The sequence below is a fragment of the Pieris napi genome, chromosome 23 (genome assembly GCF_905475465.1).
Source record: "Pieris napi chromosome 23, ilPieNapi1.2, whole genome shotgun sequence".
NCBI classification, from domain to species: domain Eukaryota; kingdom Metazoa; phylum Arthropoda; class Insecta; order Lepidoptera; family Pieridae; genus Pieris; species Pieris napi.
The window spans coordinates 2,448,836-2,465,461 of NC_062256.1; the positions used below are offsets into that span (position 1 = coordinate 2,448,836).

A 16,626-nucleotide genomic window follows, 5' to 3' on the forward strand; every position below is an offset into this window, starting at 1 on the left:
ACAATTTTTAATTGTTTATAATCGTTTTTGTTAATTTTAGAAGTTTTAGAAAAAAAATAAAAACAGTTGAATATTTGTTTATAACAACTTGGTAAGTTAATAAACAATAGAATCGTTGATTAAAAAAAAAAAATTTCTGTTACTTTATAGAGGACTGTCAATTATGATTTTTAGAAAAAAAATAAAATTCTTTACTAATTATTTAAACAATAGAAAATTAAAAAAAAACGATTATAAACAATTAAAAATTGTTATTAAGGAAAAATTTTTTTTTTAAAAATCATAAAATTTTTAATGTTATAAAGTTGTGTTAAAAAATTTTTTTTTAATCAATAAATATCTTGTATTAATAAAAAAACGATTATATGATGATTTAGAAAAAAAAAAATTTTTTAACAACATTACATGGATTTTTAAGTTTTTGTTTAAGTAAAAAAATTGTTATAAACAAAGTATAAATATTTTTTTAACTTTTATGGCACGATCTTGTTAAGTATGTATGTAAGAAAGGCTCTACGAAGCGAAATATTTTTACGACCATTATTTAAACATTTTTTTTCACTTACAATTAAGACCGTCGTTCGAGAAAATTTCGTTAGTTAACAATTATTTAACTTGTTGAAAAATTAACTTTAAGTAAAATTTCCAACGGGAATAAATTAATTATAGTGTTCAGAACACACCATAATTTTTTCAAATTTAAAAAAAAATATTCAATACCTTAAATAAATTAATTAATGTGCCGTAGTCGCTTTTGGAGTTGGCAACACTGGTCGTAAACGTAAACACGTACAAAATTGAGCTCCGTAATTAAATAGTGAAAAGTGACAAAATACTGAACATACAACTACAATTCACCAATAAAGTTATAAGAAAAGTGCAAAGATAAGAAATACAGTTATAAAAACAGTGCGATTAAAAACTATATCGTAAAACAATCCCGAAACAACTTCTGATATCCCAGTAAAAAGTGAAAGTTCATAGTCCGCCATTACACAATTCAATCGTAATTCGCGTCTGACAACTGACATCTCATCTAGTACCAACCTACGCAGCAGTGCCGGGCAGTGTTGCAAGATTTAAAAAAAATTATTAAAAGGTGTTACAATTTATTAATTCCACTTTTCCCTAAAATGGATAAAAATATCGAAATGCTTTGGGAAAAATTAGAGGAAAAATTAAACCAACAAACTCTAACTATAACATCAGCTGTAACCACAAACGTTATGGAAGCGATAAATGATAAGATGGATTCAATTATTCAAGAAAACAAAAAATTAAAAACTCAGATTGCAAAACTTGAACAAAAACTAGATCAAATGGAAATAGATAAAAGAAAAAAGAATTTGGTATTTTTTGGAGTTGAAGAAAAGGGAAAAAGGGAATCTGAACTGGTAGACTATATCAAAGAAATTATAACAGATACAGGTTTACATCTAGACAGCCAAGAAATAAGCAATGTTTACGGAATTGGAGCACAAACTAACAAGAATCGGCCAGTTGTCGTTTCCTTGTCGACAAATTGGAAAAAACATTTGATACTTAAAAATAAATCCAGCCTTCCATCTGGGATCTATGTAAAAGAAGACTACCCGAAACACATATTAGAAACCCGAAAGCAACTGCAACCAAAAGTAGAGGAAGAAAGAAACAAGGGTAACTTTGCATATATCAAATATGATAAGCTAATCGTTAAGAAACCAAATGATCCAGGCCGTGAAAAAAGGAAGCGGGAACAGAGTGGCTCGCCGATATCACCTACACAAAAGAGGTCAAACCCTAACAAAGCAACGATGCCAACTGCAACGAATACAAAGGATGTAATAAAACCTAATTTATTAAATTATATAGCAAGGGGAAGGTCTAGCTCACTTTCAGAGGTATCAAAAAACAACTAACTGCCCCCGACAACCGGAACAAAAACAATGCTAACTGTAGATCAACACCAACAAAGGACAACGAAAGAAAACATGCACCAACCACCCCAAGCCGGCTGGTCACCGTGGGGCTCAGCGACTACTACCCTCCATCCAACAAGATACATATAGCAACACATATAACAACACTTAACAGCAACACACAGTATGACCAAAACCCTCCAATGATCACACCAACGGAGCAGGGAAACACCTTGCATAAAAACAAATTAATGATCGCAACATACAACGTCCGAACCCTCTCATCGTATGACCGTTTGCTCGAGTTTGAAGAGGCTATAAGAAATATTAAATACGATATCATCGGAATATCTGAAATGAGAAGACATGGAAATAAAATAGAAGAGTACGAAAATTTTATACTGTGCTACATATGGCAAACCCCTGGCAAACATGGAGTTGGCTTCATTATAAATAAGTCTCTCAAAAAACACATAATAAGCTTCAATGGCATAACAGAGCGAGTGGCAACACTAAACATAAATATACAGGGACATAAAATATCCATTATACAAGTTTATGCACCAACAGAAGCGGCAAGCGACCTTGATATAGAAGAATTTTACACTACAGTTGAGAAAGCCTTGGGCACAGCGCAAAAAACCATAATATTAATGGGTGACTTCAACGCCAAGCTTGGAACCCCCAAAGCTGACGAATATTTAGTTACTAAAAAACATGGATACGGCGAGAGAAACGAAAGAGGACAAAGACTAGTAAAGTTTGCGCTCCAACACAAATTAATGATAATAAACACATGTTTTAAAAAAAGACAGAGCAAAAGATGGACCTGGCGATCTCCTAACGGACAATACAGAAACGAAATCGATTTTATCTTGTCTAACCAACATAGAATATTCCAAAACATCGAGACGCTCAATCTGAACTACAATTCCGATCATAGAATAGTCAGATCAACAATAACACTAAACAAACAAAAAATATCAAGAGCCAAGTTTACAAACAGCCAAAATAGCAAATTAAAGAGCGAAGAGGAAATAAGTAAGTTCAACGAAAACCTAATATCACAGCTATCTACAACTAGCTGCGAAAACACCACGGTACAATACTGCTACGACATGATAGAAAAGGCTATCACTTTTAGCTTGAAACAAGCTCGCCCAAAGAGAGAAGAAAATAAACAACATAAAATACTATCGGCAAGTACAGTAAGGCTACTAAAAAGAAGGAAGGAACTACAGAAAACTATAAACAAATCACGAAGTCAGAAAAATGAATTGTCCGCAATATACAAAGTAGTCAATAAGTATATAAAAGCAGACTACAAAAGATATAGGAAAGACACAATAAAAGAACATCTACAAAGAAATGGAAGTACAAAGAAGGCCTATAAGAAGCTCAAAACTAATACATCATGGATAGAAGGACTGAGGAAAAAAGATACAGAAATGTACACTAGAGGCGACATCATATCCGCAACAGAATTTTATAGACATCTTTACAGAAACAGAGACACGAAATCATTTAATCTTGTCACAGAAACAGATGCTACACCTAGAAATAACGTTAAACTCATAGACGCAACAGAAATAATTGAAGCAATAAAGAAACTGAAACTAGATAAAAGCCCTGGTTCAGATAATATTACGAACGAAACACTAAAAATTGGACACAAAACTCTAGCACTGCCGCTAGCGGAACTGTTTAACAAGATCTTGCAAGAGTCGGAAACACCTTCCCAATGGTCCAAATCCAACATCATACTAATTTACAAAAAAGGCGACCCGAAGGATATCGGGAACTACCGACCAATCAGCTTGCTGCCGAGTCTATATAAACTTTTCTCCACAATTATAAACATAAGGATTAGAGACACATTGGAAAAAAACCAGCCAGTGGAGCAAGCAGGCTTCAGAAGGGGCTTTTCAACAGTCGACCACATCCATACCCTTGAGTTGATAATGGAAAAGTATCAGGAAAAACAAAGAACACTCTATATATCATTCATAGACTACCAAAAAGCCTTTGATACAGTAAGACATAACAGCGTCTGGGAAAGCTTGAAAGAACAGGGAGTAGAGGAAATATATATAAAAATCATCAAATCCATATACAAAAACAATAAAGGTAAAATTAAGCTTGAAACATTAGGCCCTAGTTTTCCAATAGAACGAGGAGTAAGACAAGGGGACCCGCTGTCTCCAACAATATTCATAGCTGTTCTTGAGTCGATCATTAGCAAGCTAGATTGGAGTAAACAAGGTCTATACATAGACGGTACTTACTTGAGTCACCTGAGATTCGCGGATGACCTAGCACTGTTATCCGAGTCATCTTCCCAACTACAGAGCATGGTAGAAACCCTGAACCAAGCTAGTGGAAAAGTAGGCCTAGAGATGAACATTACAAAAACTAAGACAATGACAAACAGCTCTCAAAGACCAATAACAATCAATAACAAACCATTGGAATACGTTGAAGATTATGTCTATCTGGGAAAAACCATAAGTTTTCACAGAAAAAATAAAAATACAGAAATAGAGAAAAGAATAAAATTAACATGGAACAAATTTTGGGGTCTCAAGGAAATTTTTAAAGGTGATCTACCACAAGACATTAAAACCAAAGTCATGAATTCAAGCCTCTTGCCTTGTTTGACATATGGTTGCCAAACGTGGAAATTCACTGCTGAAACAAGAAAAAAGATAATCGTCTGTCAGAGAGGACTCGAAAGAAGTATGCTAAAGATCAGAAAATCAGATAAAATACGTCATACTAAAATAAGAAAAATAACCAAAGCAACAAATGCTTTAAGCTACGCAAAAAAACTGAAATGGAAGTGGGCAGGACATGTTGCCCGGCTAACTGACCATAGATGGACTAAAAAAGTAACTTTCTGGAAAGGCCCACTAGGCAAAAGAACAAAAGGCAGACCTATTACGCGATGGGAAGACGACATTAAAGCGATAGCTGGTCGAAATTGGAGTGAAGTGGCCGAGGACAGAGATAAATGGGCGTCACTGGAGGAGGCCTACACCCAACTTGGGGTTCCAGTAGATTAAATATTTAAAAGGAATATATATGTATATATTTTTTTTTTTAACTAATATAGATTAATAACATGAACTAACACTAAAAATAAATTGTAAGAAGTGTAAACTTATATAATACTGGAAATAAAAGGCTTTTTTATTTTTATTTTATTTTTATTTTATTAGTCGCTTTTGACGCCACGCGCGAATCCTAAAAATGTCACCCGCAGACCTATTTTCAGCGTTAAATTAAAATTATAAATAATGGAGATAGAGTTCCGGGAGTTTGGAGTTTTTTATTGGAAATTTCCTCTTCTTTCAGAATCTTTATTTGAAATTTCTTAAATATTAATAGTTTATTAAATATTGGCAAAAAACTAAATGCCATTTTTTTTTCATCTTTAATTGTCTATAACTTTTGCAATTTTTTATGTGCTAATACACGCTTTTAGCACATTTTTCTAGACGTCATTCCGGATCCAATGAGCTATCGCACATAATTTTAAGAGCAGTATCTCTATTTTGTTCCATTTTCAACTTGTCGACTAGACTATATATTATATGTAAATGAAACCCGTTTTCCGTTGTCACGACATAACATAAAAACGGCTTGAACGATTTGTCTGATTCTTTTTTTATAATTGAAGTACGAGGATGGTTCTTACGGAGGGAAAAATTAAAAAAAATTGAGTGAAAAAGTCTAAAAACGTCAGTTAATTAATATAATAATTATGATAATAGTATTGCCAATTGCCATTGTATGAAAGTTAATATTGACCAGTGTATGTATGTTATTACTAATAACCACTAATAACCCACAAAGGATATTTGTCATTGTTGCTTTTGAATGATTCAATAAATATTTTTTTAGTGTCGCATGACGCATCTTAATTTTATATAATTGCGGCGTTGCCGCACTTGCATGTTGTTATCGCTATTAGTATAAGATCCCGATATACAACGACCTTCACCGAGATGCTTATTTAATGAAACGTATTTTATATTTAATTTAATATGTCAATAAATATAATCCATATGGGTTGCCTAGCAAATTTCAGTCCAGAGTATGTTTAATTAATATTTAAAAAAAAAATATTGGTTGCAATCATACCAGTAAGCTAATATAACACTGTACAATTAAATTAATAAGAATATGGATTGTAGAATATAGCTGTCGGAATATACCTAACCTAACCTAACAAAATGTTAATTGTTTTAAGGTAGGTAAGTAAGTAAGCTCCGAATGTTAATAAAAAGGCAAGAGACAATATTTCTAGTTCGAAGAGCCACTGTCAATATTCGAAAAATAAGACTTTCAGAGAATCAATGGCTTAATGATTATTTTATTTTATGTTTTTGGAAACGTTAATTTGATGTCAAGCTATACTAGACTTAAATAGCCACAAAATTCTATGAGAACCTTTACTCCAGCAAATATCATACTTACAATATAGACTTAACTAGCAACGATAATGTTCCTCATATAATAGAAGCAGAAATAAACAAAGCAATTGAAACCCAGAAGAAGGATAAAGCTTCCGGCCCTGACGGGATCAATAATGATATGCTTCAAGTCTGCAAAAAAGAGATATCACCACTACTAAAATACATCTTTAACGATATACTGAGCACTGAACAAATTCCGTTACAGTGGACCACATCAACGATCATCCTCCTCCACAAAAAAGGTGACAGGAGTGACATGAACAATTATAGGCCGATAAGCTTAATGTCAAACATCTATAAAGTCTTTGCGAAAGTAATTTTGCGGCGAATAACCAGAAATCTGGACGAAAATCAACCTATAGAGCAGGCTGGTTTCAGGGCGGGATATTCAACATTAGACCATATACTTACGGTAAGACAAATATTTGAGAAAACCAAAGAATTCAATGTGCCGTTCTATTGTTGCTTCATAGACTACAACAAGGCATTCGACTCAATAGAGCACGAAAATATCTGGCACTGCCTCAAAAATCAAGGAGTCGACCCAAAGTACATCAGAATATTAAAAAATATATACACGAATAGTACCGCTAGAATAAAACTAGAAAAAGTAGGAAAAGAAATCAAAATAAATAGAGGTGTACGTCAAGGAGACCCCCTATCACCTAAATTATTCACAGCTGTACTAGAAGACATCTTCAGAGAATTAAAATGGGATGGGTACGGACTAAACATAAACGGGGAACAACTAACACACCTACGATTCGCCGATGACATCATACTATTTGCTACAAACAAAGAGCAACTAAGAATTATGATTACAGACCTGGAGAGGAAAAGCCGCAAGGTAGGGCTAACAATGAACACCTCAAAAACTAAAGCCATGACGAATGCATCAGAAGATATTATTATAGTAAATGGAGAGTCAATTGATTATGTGAAAGAGTACACATACCTGGGCCAACAGATCTCAACCACTGGTATAATGTCGAAGGATATTGATACAAGAATTGGGAAAGCGTGGAAATGTTACTGGGGGCTTAGCGAAATCATGAAAAACACAGAAATAAAAATAAATGTCAAATCAAAGCTGTATAACACTTGCATACTTCCGGTATTAACATACGGCTGCCAAACTTGGGCACTCACTAAAATGCAAACCAGGCAATTGAAGACATGCCAGACGGCGATGGAAAGAAGCATGCTAAATATCAGGTCCGACAGAATCAATAATAAAATCATACGAAACCACACGAAGATTGAAGACGTCACAACGAGGATACGAAGATTGAAATGGAAATGGGCTGGTCACGTAATAAGAGGTATAGAAAAGTGGAACAAAAAGATCATATATTGGTACCCAAGAAATAATAAAAGAAAACGAGGTAGACAGTTTCGAAGGTGGGATGACGAAATAAAATCCATAACTGGGAAAATTTGGACCAGGAAAGCTCAGAACAGAGCAGAGTGGAGAGAAATGGAGGAGGCCTTTGCCAAAGTTGGGCAAACAGATGGGTTGTCGGTGTCACCGACTCACTAGTGTTAAGTTTAAGTTTAAAATTATGTAATTATTTTCTATCTGATTAAAGGCTTTATTATTATTATTATTATTATTATACTAGACTTTAATTACATAAGGCGAGTGAGTAGTCATTTAATTTACTAAAATATGAATCTCTTATTCTAAAGGTTCTCAAATATGATTTCATTAATTATCTGAGTTCGATCTCATGTTATTTTATATGACAATGTTGAAGACTAAAAAGATTTATAACAAAATAAATGATTTTAGAAAAATAAACCTGTTTTATACCAAAACGCAGCCTGGTATCCCCTAGAATATCAAACTCCGTCACGATGTTGTCTCCTGATAGGAAAATTATTTTTGTCTTTTATATATTTTGTTATGACTAGTGCAACATTTAAAATTTATATTTATATTATTTAATTATATTGCTATCTGTGATATTGGTATTTATTTTTAAATGATAGTAAAAATTGATTTATAGCAAAAAATACATTTATATTAGCAGAAAATGTGACGGAGTGGTATTAGGTCATGAATAAAACATATTTTATACACACAAATGTATTATATTAATATGTTTTTTAAAAGATCATTTAGTTAATTAATGTATTACAAAAGTACAAGTTATTTGACGAAGAGTATTCGATAGAATAAAATAAAAGATTTCGTGCCGAAGGAGTAAATTTTTTTTGTCGAATCTATCTTTCAGGCCTAGAAAATCGTACTAAAATCTGTAAACATCTCGGCCAACCACTTTTTCCCATAGAATAGAAATTCTGCTATCAGAATATATATATAAACTGACAAGAAAGCTTTATATTTTTATTTTCTAAATTGAGCTAAAGCTTTATCAAATTGTAGGTTTAAAAGAAGAACGACCCAATTCACTTTTTATTTTGTCCTTTTATTTAAATAAGGTTGCACAGGTATTACCGACCACTTTAAGGCAACTTTAAAATCTGATTTTGAAGGTGGAAGTGTGGTTCATAACTTGTTTATTTTTATATGTACATTTTAAATGTTGTGTTTTAATTTTTTTTTTTTTCAAAAATAACAAAAACAATGAAAATGTTTCCATCGCTGACACTTTCCAATGGCTATGGAGCTATTCACAATTTTTATAAATCTGTAAGAAAATAAAACAATTTTATGAAACATTAACTTTTCTTCTACTAAATAAACTTCTTCCGAACCGAAAAAAAAGGCAATCGAGATGTCGTCTTGAAGAAGAATGTTTCATATACCATGGACTGCAAAAATAACTAATAAGTCTATTCTCAACCAACTAAAGATCACCACATGACTGTCAACTAGGATTTACAAACGGGTTAGCTACTTTGGCCATATTTCCAGGAGAGAACCACAGTCTCGACAAAGTGGCAATGGTATGGACACGTGATGGTTGGAGGAGTCGGGGTTTCAGTTCTCAACATCCATAATTCCCTGACACAAGCTAAGGGTCGTTGAGAGCAGTCTGGAGGCGACAGAGTAAGTCGCTGTATTATTACGGCTTTTCTACGGCCGTCCTTCAGTAATGAATACTACAAAGAAGAAATTTCTTCAAATTATAAAATGTAACATAGCCTATACATCAACATAGCAAAAACAATTAACTTTAAAATTTATTTATTTTCTATCTTAACAGTTAGTACCAAGTCGATAGAACGACACAATAATACCCACACCGATTATTATCCTACATAAAAAACATTAAAACAATGTATTTAAATACCTAAATCTTATAACTAACAATATAGCAAGCAACTCTTGTGAACTCAGCTAGTGTACAAACAAATAGGTGTTCCTCATTAGAAATTGTGTTTATGATTTATATTGCTCGCGTGAGTGGCGCTTATTCATACATTCACGCACACTTAACTGACCTTCGTATCACCTTCATACATAATTTCTTTGTGTTAATAATAATAAGTTTTATTTGCAAAGAAAGTGGTACATTTAGTTTGATTAATTATAAAAAAGACCGCACAATCAGCCATATAAAACAGGCGTGCAAATGTAATATCAATTATCATGATGTCATAATTATAAGAACAGTTAAGTATAATTGTTGTCAAAACAAATGATAGAAACCTCTCCCACTATACAATTGGCACCTTGTCTTTAAAAATTTATTCACCCTCCCCTTGATTTTACAATACAATACAACTTGCAGGAACCTACAATCGTGTTGGATCATTCGGTAGAGAAGTCATTTATGAGTAATTAATAAACTTATGTTCTAAATAATCGGTCACGCTATAGAAGCACCTTGACTTCAGAAACCTAATCATCTTCCCCTTGAAAACATTAAATGGCAGTGATCTATAATTTCTAGGAAGGTGATTAAATATTCTTACAGCCATGGCGTAACAATTGATACTTAATTCAACATTTTTAAATTAGAACAAACAGTTCGGACCTGATACTACAGTTATGAAACACCAATTTCGGAAGGCTACTCTTATTTATTTATTATTTGTGATTCCCACTGTTTAAACCTTCCCTGTACTTTCACGAATATTTATAAACCATGTAACACCCACAAGATCGTTGGGCGCCATTTTGTTACGTTTGCCTTACGGCGGTTACAAATAAAAACACAACTACAATAAGTGCAATATTTTATTGAAAAAAAAAATTTTTTTTTAATTGAATTAAATAATTTACAATGAACCCTGAAGTATCTAATTATGACTACAACCGGGTGTGGTTCTCGACACAGGGAAGCTTTCTGGTCTTTTAAAAAAAACCTATGTGTACTGGGAACTTAAATTTGGTCTAACGCTCCTGTAACACGTGGGGGTATTCGGTGAAGCTTCCACTGACTTAGTGGTGATCCGGAAGGTACCCTGTGGCTCATGGTGGAAGGCTCTCAACGGCAGAGATTAGCTGGAGTCGACGACAGAAAAGTGGCCTGTTGGTTCACAATCCGTACACTGGACCCCCAGTTTCCTGGAAAAATTAAAAAAAATACACAGTATTCACATTTAGGTCCGCTTGAAATATAACTCGAAGAAAATCAAATATTTTAATGAAATATAAGTACCCCAACCCAGAATCAAACCCCAACTGTTTATAAACCGGACGATCACCATTCCACTACGCTATGAGGTACAAAAAGAAAGATAACATTTTAACTAATGCGCAAATACATGTATTTAACTATAAATATATCGAGTGAAGCAATGACCTTCGATAATTATTTAAATAGGTACCCTCTTATCATACATCACGCTAATTTACCAAATAAAACTCCCAGCTATGTGTTTGTGTTACATTATACTAATTTAAAGATAGTCGCTGTCACATTTCATTACGTTGTTAAACCACTATTAAGAAATATAATAGCCATAGCAATTCTACACTAATAAATGGTTGAAGAAATCACTTGTTGAATAATAATCGAATTAATCCAGACACGAAAAATTAGTTAACAGCAACCAAACCTATCAGAATTAAATATATTAAACTTATCCATAGGGTTGGGAAATGATGCAATCCGTTTTTTTTTATAAAAGTCTTTATCTTGCAATCAGTCAGCTAGACTATGAGCAGATGTGTTCAGAGATGTTAGGCGTTCAAAGCAAAATCTCCATCGAGACTGCTCCTCTCTTTCAACCGTGTCTATCAAGACTTAGGATTTGTCGCCTTTTAAGCCTATTTATTAGGTCCGGTATGGTTAGTTGCGTGGCAAGCTTATTAGGATGCATTTCTAGCCTTTTTCTGTATTTTATACTCCAGGTCTTGATCTCCTCTTTGAGAGTCCTGATTTTGAGGTGCTCATGAATCTCCGATGTTTGTATAAACCATCAATCCGCTTTTAAAAAATTTATATTTTAGAATAGCACTGATTTTACTTTTCAAAAACGAGAACCAAAATTATCACGAATATCAATCTCATATAGTTGTTGTGCGAACTCACTGGCATATAAAAGACCCTCTTCCTGCGCGAATTCATTTTTATATCATTCTCTTAACGAATACATCCTCCCTGAGGCAACAATCGTATTCCTCTGATTTCTAGATTTTTCCGTATGCGATGAGATAGAGACATAAAATAAAACGGTCAAACGAAACAAGTCACGCTCTAAGCTATTTTCTATATTCTATAGCTATTGTCTATATTCTAGAGAATTCTTGTGATATTAACATAGCAATAATCGAACCGAGCGAAATAAAATCATACGCAGGCAGACTCAACTTGAACTCAAATTTGTGTATGCGGTGATCTTAATTATTTCGACTATGTGTTTGCGTGTTGTTCCCACTAGAATGTAAGTGCGTGCTCCTATTTCACCATGCCTCCTGCTGATAGGGGACAAGTCTTTGTTTTTAATTTATGTTATTATTATTAATTACTTAAGATGTCATGTGGAACATGATGTAATGGTTGCAGCTCCTTACAAACGTTGTGTAAAAAAAAAACATGGCGATTAACAAGGAGTGGCGTCGAGTTTATTGCCAGTTCTTCTCTTCCGTTCTACGCCCTTGATTAGAGAACTGGCAGTAAATGTAAAATTAGAAGCATTAATATGTATTTCTTTAATGACGAATCACAAGTGTACATTGTGTTACCTACGTGAATAAATGATTTTTGAATTTGTGCTATTGTATTTTACTCTCGATATTTCTAGGCACCTATGATGTGGGCGTTTCTAATTAGATGTTCTAGAAAGAATTTGATTTCCGGAACCAATTAATACCTTATTAATCATTTGATGCTATCACTAACTAAAGCACGCGGTTTCTTTTCGATTCTAACAACTAATTATTTTGTTTCATAGTGTATAATATTTTTTTTAGATTTGACAATAGATCTTTTACCACGTAACAACTATAAATAGCCAAATCGGTCCAGCAATTCTCGAGTTTTAACGTGGCAAACGCAAAGCAATTAAATTTTATATTTATAGTAAGTAAATCAATAAATAAGACAAATATAACAACAACTCGGTTTGGTATAACGTACATATTTTTATTCCCTAAAGTCAGGAACAATACTTATAAGTATTAAATTCAAACAGTAATTGATAATTTATTGCATATTAAAATTTATTTTGTTTTATCTGTCTCAAAATCCGTATAAAAGCTTGACATAACTGTGATCAAATCAGTTGGGTTACGGTCTTGAACGGATACTACTGTCCTATGGCCAAAATGATTTCCATTTTCACGCTCTTCGTTTTAAGCGTAAGTTATTTTATATTTATTAATTCATCTCGTAATATTTATAAACGTGATAAGATATATTTTTTAATAATTTAAAAATCTATTTAATATAATACTTTAATAAATATAGTAGTTAAAATGTATGACAGAACAAGAGCTAAATTACCGGTTATGTCCAAGGTCGCCATTTTTGTATTGTTTTGTGGCGGGTTATTTGGTCGCTGTTTCCGTGCTCGTTGCGCTTTTAGCGCCATTAATACATAAGGTAAAATGAAAATATTTACAATTATGTAAATTTTTACTGGTATTTTATATGTCAAGGTGATCAGTCAGATCAGTTTTGTCCTTACCAACCCAAAAACATATTTGTAACAAACATCCATCTCTTACTTATCAACTTCAATCCCAATTTATCCAACGAGACAAAGTAATACTCGTTTATCATTAAAAACAGTGTTGGCCTAGTGGTTTCAACGTGCAACTTTCATTCCTGAGGTTATAGGTTCGATCCTCGGTTGTGCACCAATGGACTTTATATCTATGTATACGCATTTAACACGCACTCAAAAAAAAAAAAATAATACGGTGAAAGAAAAAATTGTGAGGAAACCGACATGCCTTAGACCCAAAAAGCGACGGTGTGTATCAGGCACAGAAGCTTGAACATCTACTTGCCTATTAGAAATGATCACGGAACAAATAAAGAAATCTGAGTTCAATTGCCATTATATTATAAGTTTCGTTAAATAAATAAAAAATCTAGCTAATTTGTGGGTAAAATTACACTTATATAATATATAATTATGATCTCATTTTAGTACATTAGTATGCTTGATGTCAAAAACGTTTATTTTATGGTAGCACTCTTTATATTTATATTTTTTTATTATCATTTATTCTTGCTAAATATATAGAAAAAAAAAAGTAAAGAAAACACCAAAAACGACACCTTGGTGCGTGAAGGCCTACGCCACAGTACAAATTTAAAATTCCTTAGAAACTAGAGTCAAAAATCGGTTGTCTGTCAAGTTGGTTTACTGATGATAGTTGAACGTGACGTCAAAGGAAAATACTGATGAAATGGTTGCATTTTTTTCCCATCAACTACGTACGCATAATTATTATCGTTGCTATAAAAAATTTACACTACAATCACTTATCACTGCACTTCATACTTGATTGTGGCTCTTTGTCGCTCGCTCCGCGCTCGTTCCGCGCTCTCGCTTGCATCAGAGGTAACGACGCGCCGCGAGGTAACGAGATTATGAGTCATGTTGTTTCGTGCAACCGGCTCCACCGAATGGTGGACCATGGAATCATGGTACTGTGTGTGATGCGACGTTCGCTCTATCTCACTCTATTGCGTTTCATCCATAAAAAATTTACCCTCATGCGCCTAAACAAGTTTCTCTTTAAAAACTTTTATGACCTTATACATAATATTACTTACTATCTTAAATTTATGGAGCCAAGTAATCACCATTGGCAAAAAAATACCTTATAAGGATTATGTTTTGCAATTTTCGGTGTTATTTTAGAATTATATAAAAACTAAGTAAATAGATAAGTTTAATTCTAGCGATTTATCTAGCTAAAAACAAATAATCAGGCTTGCTTTGACGAATTATTTACTCGTATCTTTTGTGCCTTCCAAATCAATACTTATTGTTTTCCTGGTAATCGAATAAGATGTTATATGGATAATCCAAACGCATGTTTTACCTCTAAGCAACACTCATATCATTAAAATTTTGTTTCACTGGCCCCATGGCACACACATTTTGGGATAATGTTACTGGATATTGGTCATTGCATAATCGCGTTGGCAATATTTTTGTTAAAAGTATTTTAGAAGATAATTTAAATGTAGGAATTCTTTGTTTATTAGCAAACTGATCAACCTTTTGTTCTTTATGTGCAAAAGATATAGTTTTTCTAGGATTCAAACGTACTTCGATGTTATAGTGTAAAATTTTACAATTGTAATTGTTTTTTATTTCAGATACTGCATGCTCAAGCTGCTTCTCAAGGTAAATAAAATTTACTTAATTTTCAGATAATTTTTACCAGAGGTAGAAAACAATTTAATTATTTAAATTAAATAATTTAATTATTTTAATGTACCAAGTTTGTCAATTGTCAAGTATCAGACATTAACCCATAAGTAATGTCATAAGCAACTTATATATTTTTTACCATGACAATTTAAAATGTACTAAAATTTCACATAAAAATATTTTTAATAGCGTAACAAGAGATATAATTAATACTTTCTTGTAAATTTTTGTTTATTGTTAAGTAAAAATTCAAATTGCAATATATACAGACTATAAGTATATTTATAACAAGCTTTTATAGTATTTTTGAGTAATTATAATCTATATATATAAAAATAAATTGCTGTTCGTTAGTCCCGCTAAAACTCGAAAACGGCTGGACCGATTTGGCTAATTATGATCTTAAAATTATATATATATAATCAGGGAAGGTTTTAACGATGGGAAACGTAAATAATAATTAAAGAAAAATACTAAAAACGACAATTGAATTTCCCAATACAAAATGTTCTTAGATGGGAATTGTCACTTGGTTGTCATTTACATATTTGTAGATTCTTTCAAAAATATGTGGTAGGGTAGGGAAGGGTAGGATAGGTAGGTCAAAAATATGTGTTTCATAGTATTAGTCTACTGTATGAGGGCCGACCTCTTTGGTCTGTTTTAAAAGTTTTGACACAAATGTATGTTGGTGAAACAAAGTTCACGGGGTCATCTAGTTCTAAATATATAATATAAATTGCTTGGACAGCGATCGTCTATCGCTGAATGCTTTATACAATATTCATTAGGCCTTAGTAAAAGTCGAGACTTAGTGCGAACTTCGAATCCCGTATGTAATTGAATACACAATAGTTTCTAACTAATCCAGGGACAGAAGCATCCTCACACAAATATACACTCCCGTTTAGCAGCCTTTTGATGAGGGAAATGATTTACGGCTTGGCACATGGTTATAGACACAGTAGAGAAATGTTAAATAATAAGAAAACACAGGAATAAATGGCTCTAAAAATAGAATAAAACACTAAAATAGTATAAAAAATTATGAAACATTTATATTTAGTATTTCTAGACAATAATAATGTATAGTATAGTATTTCTATCAATGTGGAAAAACATACAACATGAAAACTGAAATACCACAAATTTTAACTTCATTGGGTGTGGATGAGGTAGTCTGTACGAATATAATAATATTATTAAGCCCCATTTATTCTTTGAAACATGATTCCATATTTTCAAAAGGTACACTAAAATTTTATACAAAAATGATTACAATTTTTTCAAGGTACTCTTTAAGGTATAGGCCTCCTCCAACTGGCTCCAACTCTCTCTATCTTGAGCATTTTTTTTCCAATCGACCCCACCAACTTCTTTAAGCTCGTCAGCCCAACAAGGCGACCTCTCTTTACCTTTCTTATCATCCCGTTAGAGCCGAACTTTCCACTTAAGTTTTTTAACATAATAATAATAAATACTTATTTGCCAGAACA

General features: G+C 32.8%; 1 protein-coding gene and 1 long non-coding RNA gene across 6 annotated transcripts in view; one reads left to right on the forward strand and one right to left on the reverse strand.

The window, feature by feature from the left end:
- Window positions 1–10,512: 10,512 nt before the first annotated feature.
- On the reverse strand, window positions 10,513–13,648 carry LOC125061138. Its single transcript, XR_007118991.1, has 2 exons — window positions 13,240–13,648; window positions 10,513–10,856 (listed from the first exon to the last, which is right to left on the reverse strand). It is a non-coding gene; the product is annotated as an uncharacterized LOC125061138 (long non-coding RNA).
- Window positions 12,959–16,626, forward strand: part of LOC125061117 (cell wall protein IFF6-like) — a 73,475-nt gene continuing 69,807 nt past the window's right edge. Inside the window, exons 1-2 of one of the 5 annotated variants that reach the window (XM_047666354.1) lie at window positions 12,968–13,094; window positions 15,076–15,103. In XM_047666354.1, coding sequence (XP_047522310.1) covers window positions 13,053–13,094; window positions 15,076–15,103 — 70 coding nt within the window. In that variant the 5' untranslated portion in view covers window positions 12,968–13,052. Of the gene's footprint in view, window positions 13,095–15,075; window positions 15,104–16,626 lie in introns of all 5 variants that reach the window. The other 4 variants (XM_047666347.1, XM_047666345.1, XM_047666336.1 and 1 more) reach the window with 4 other exon arrangements.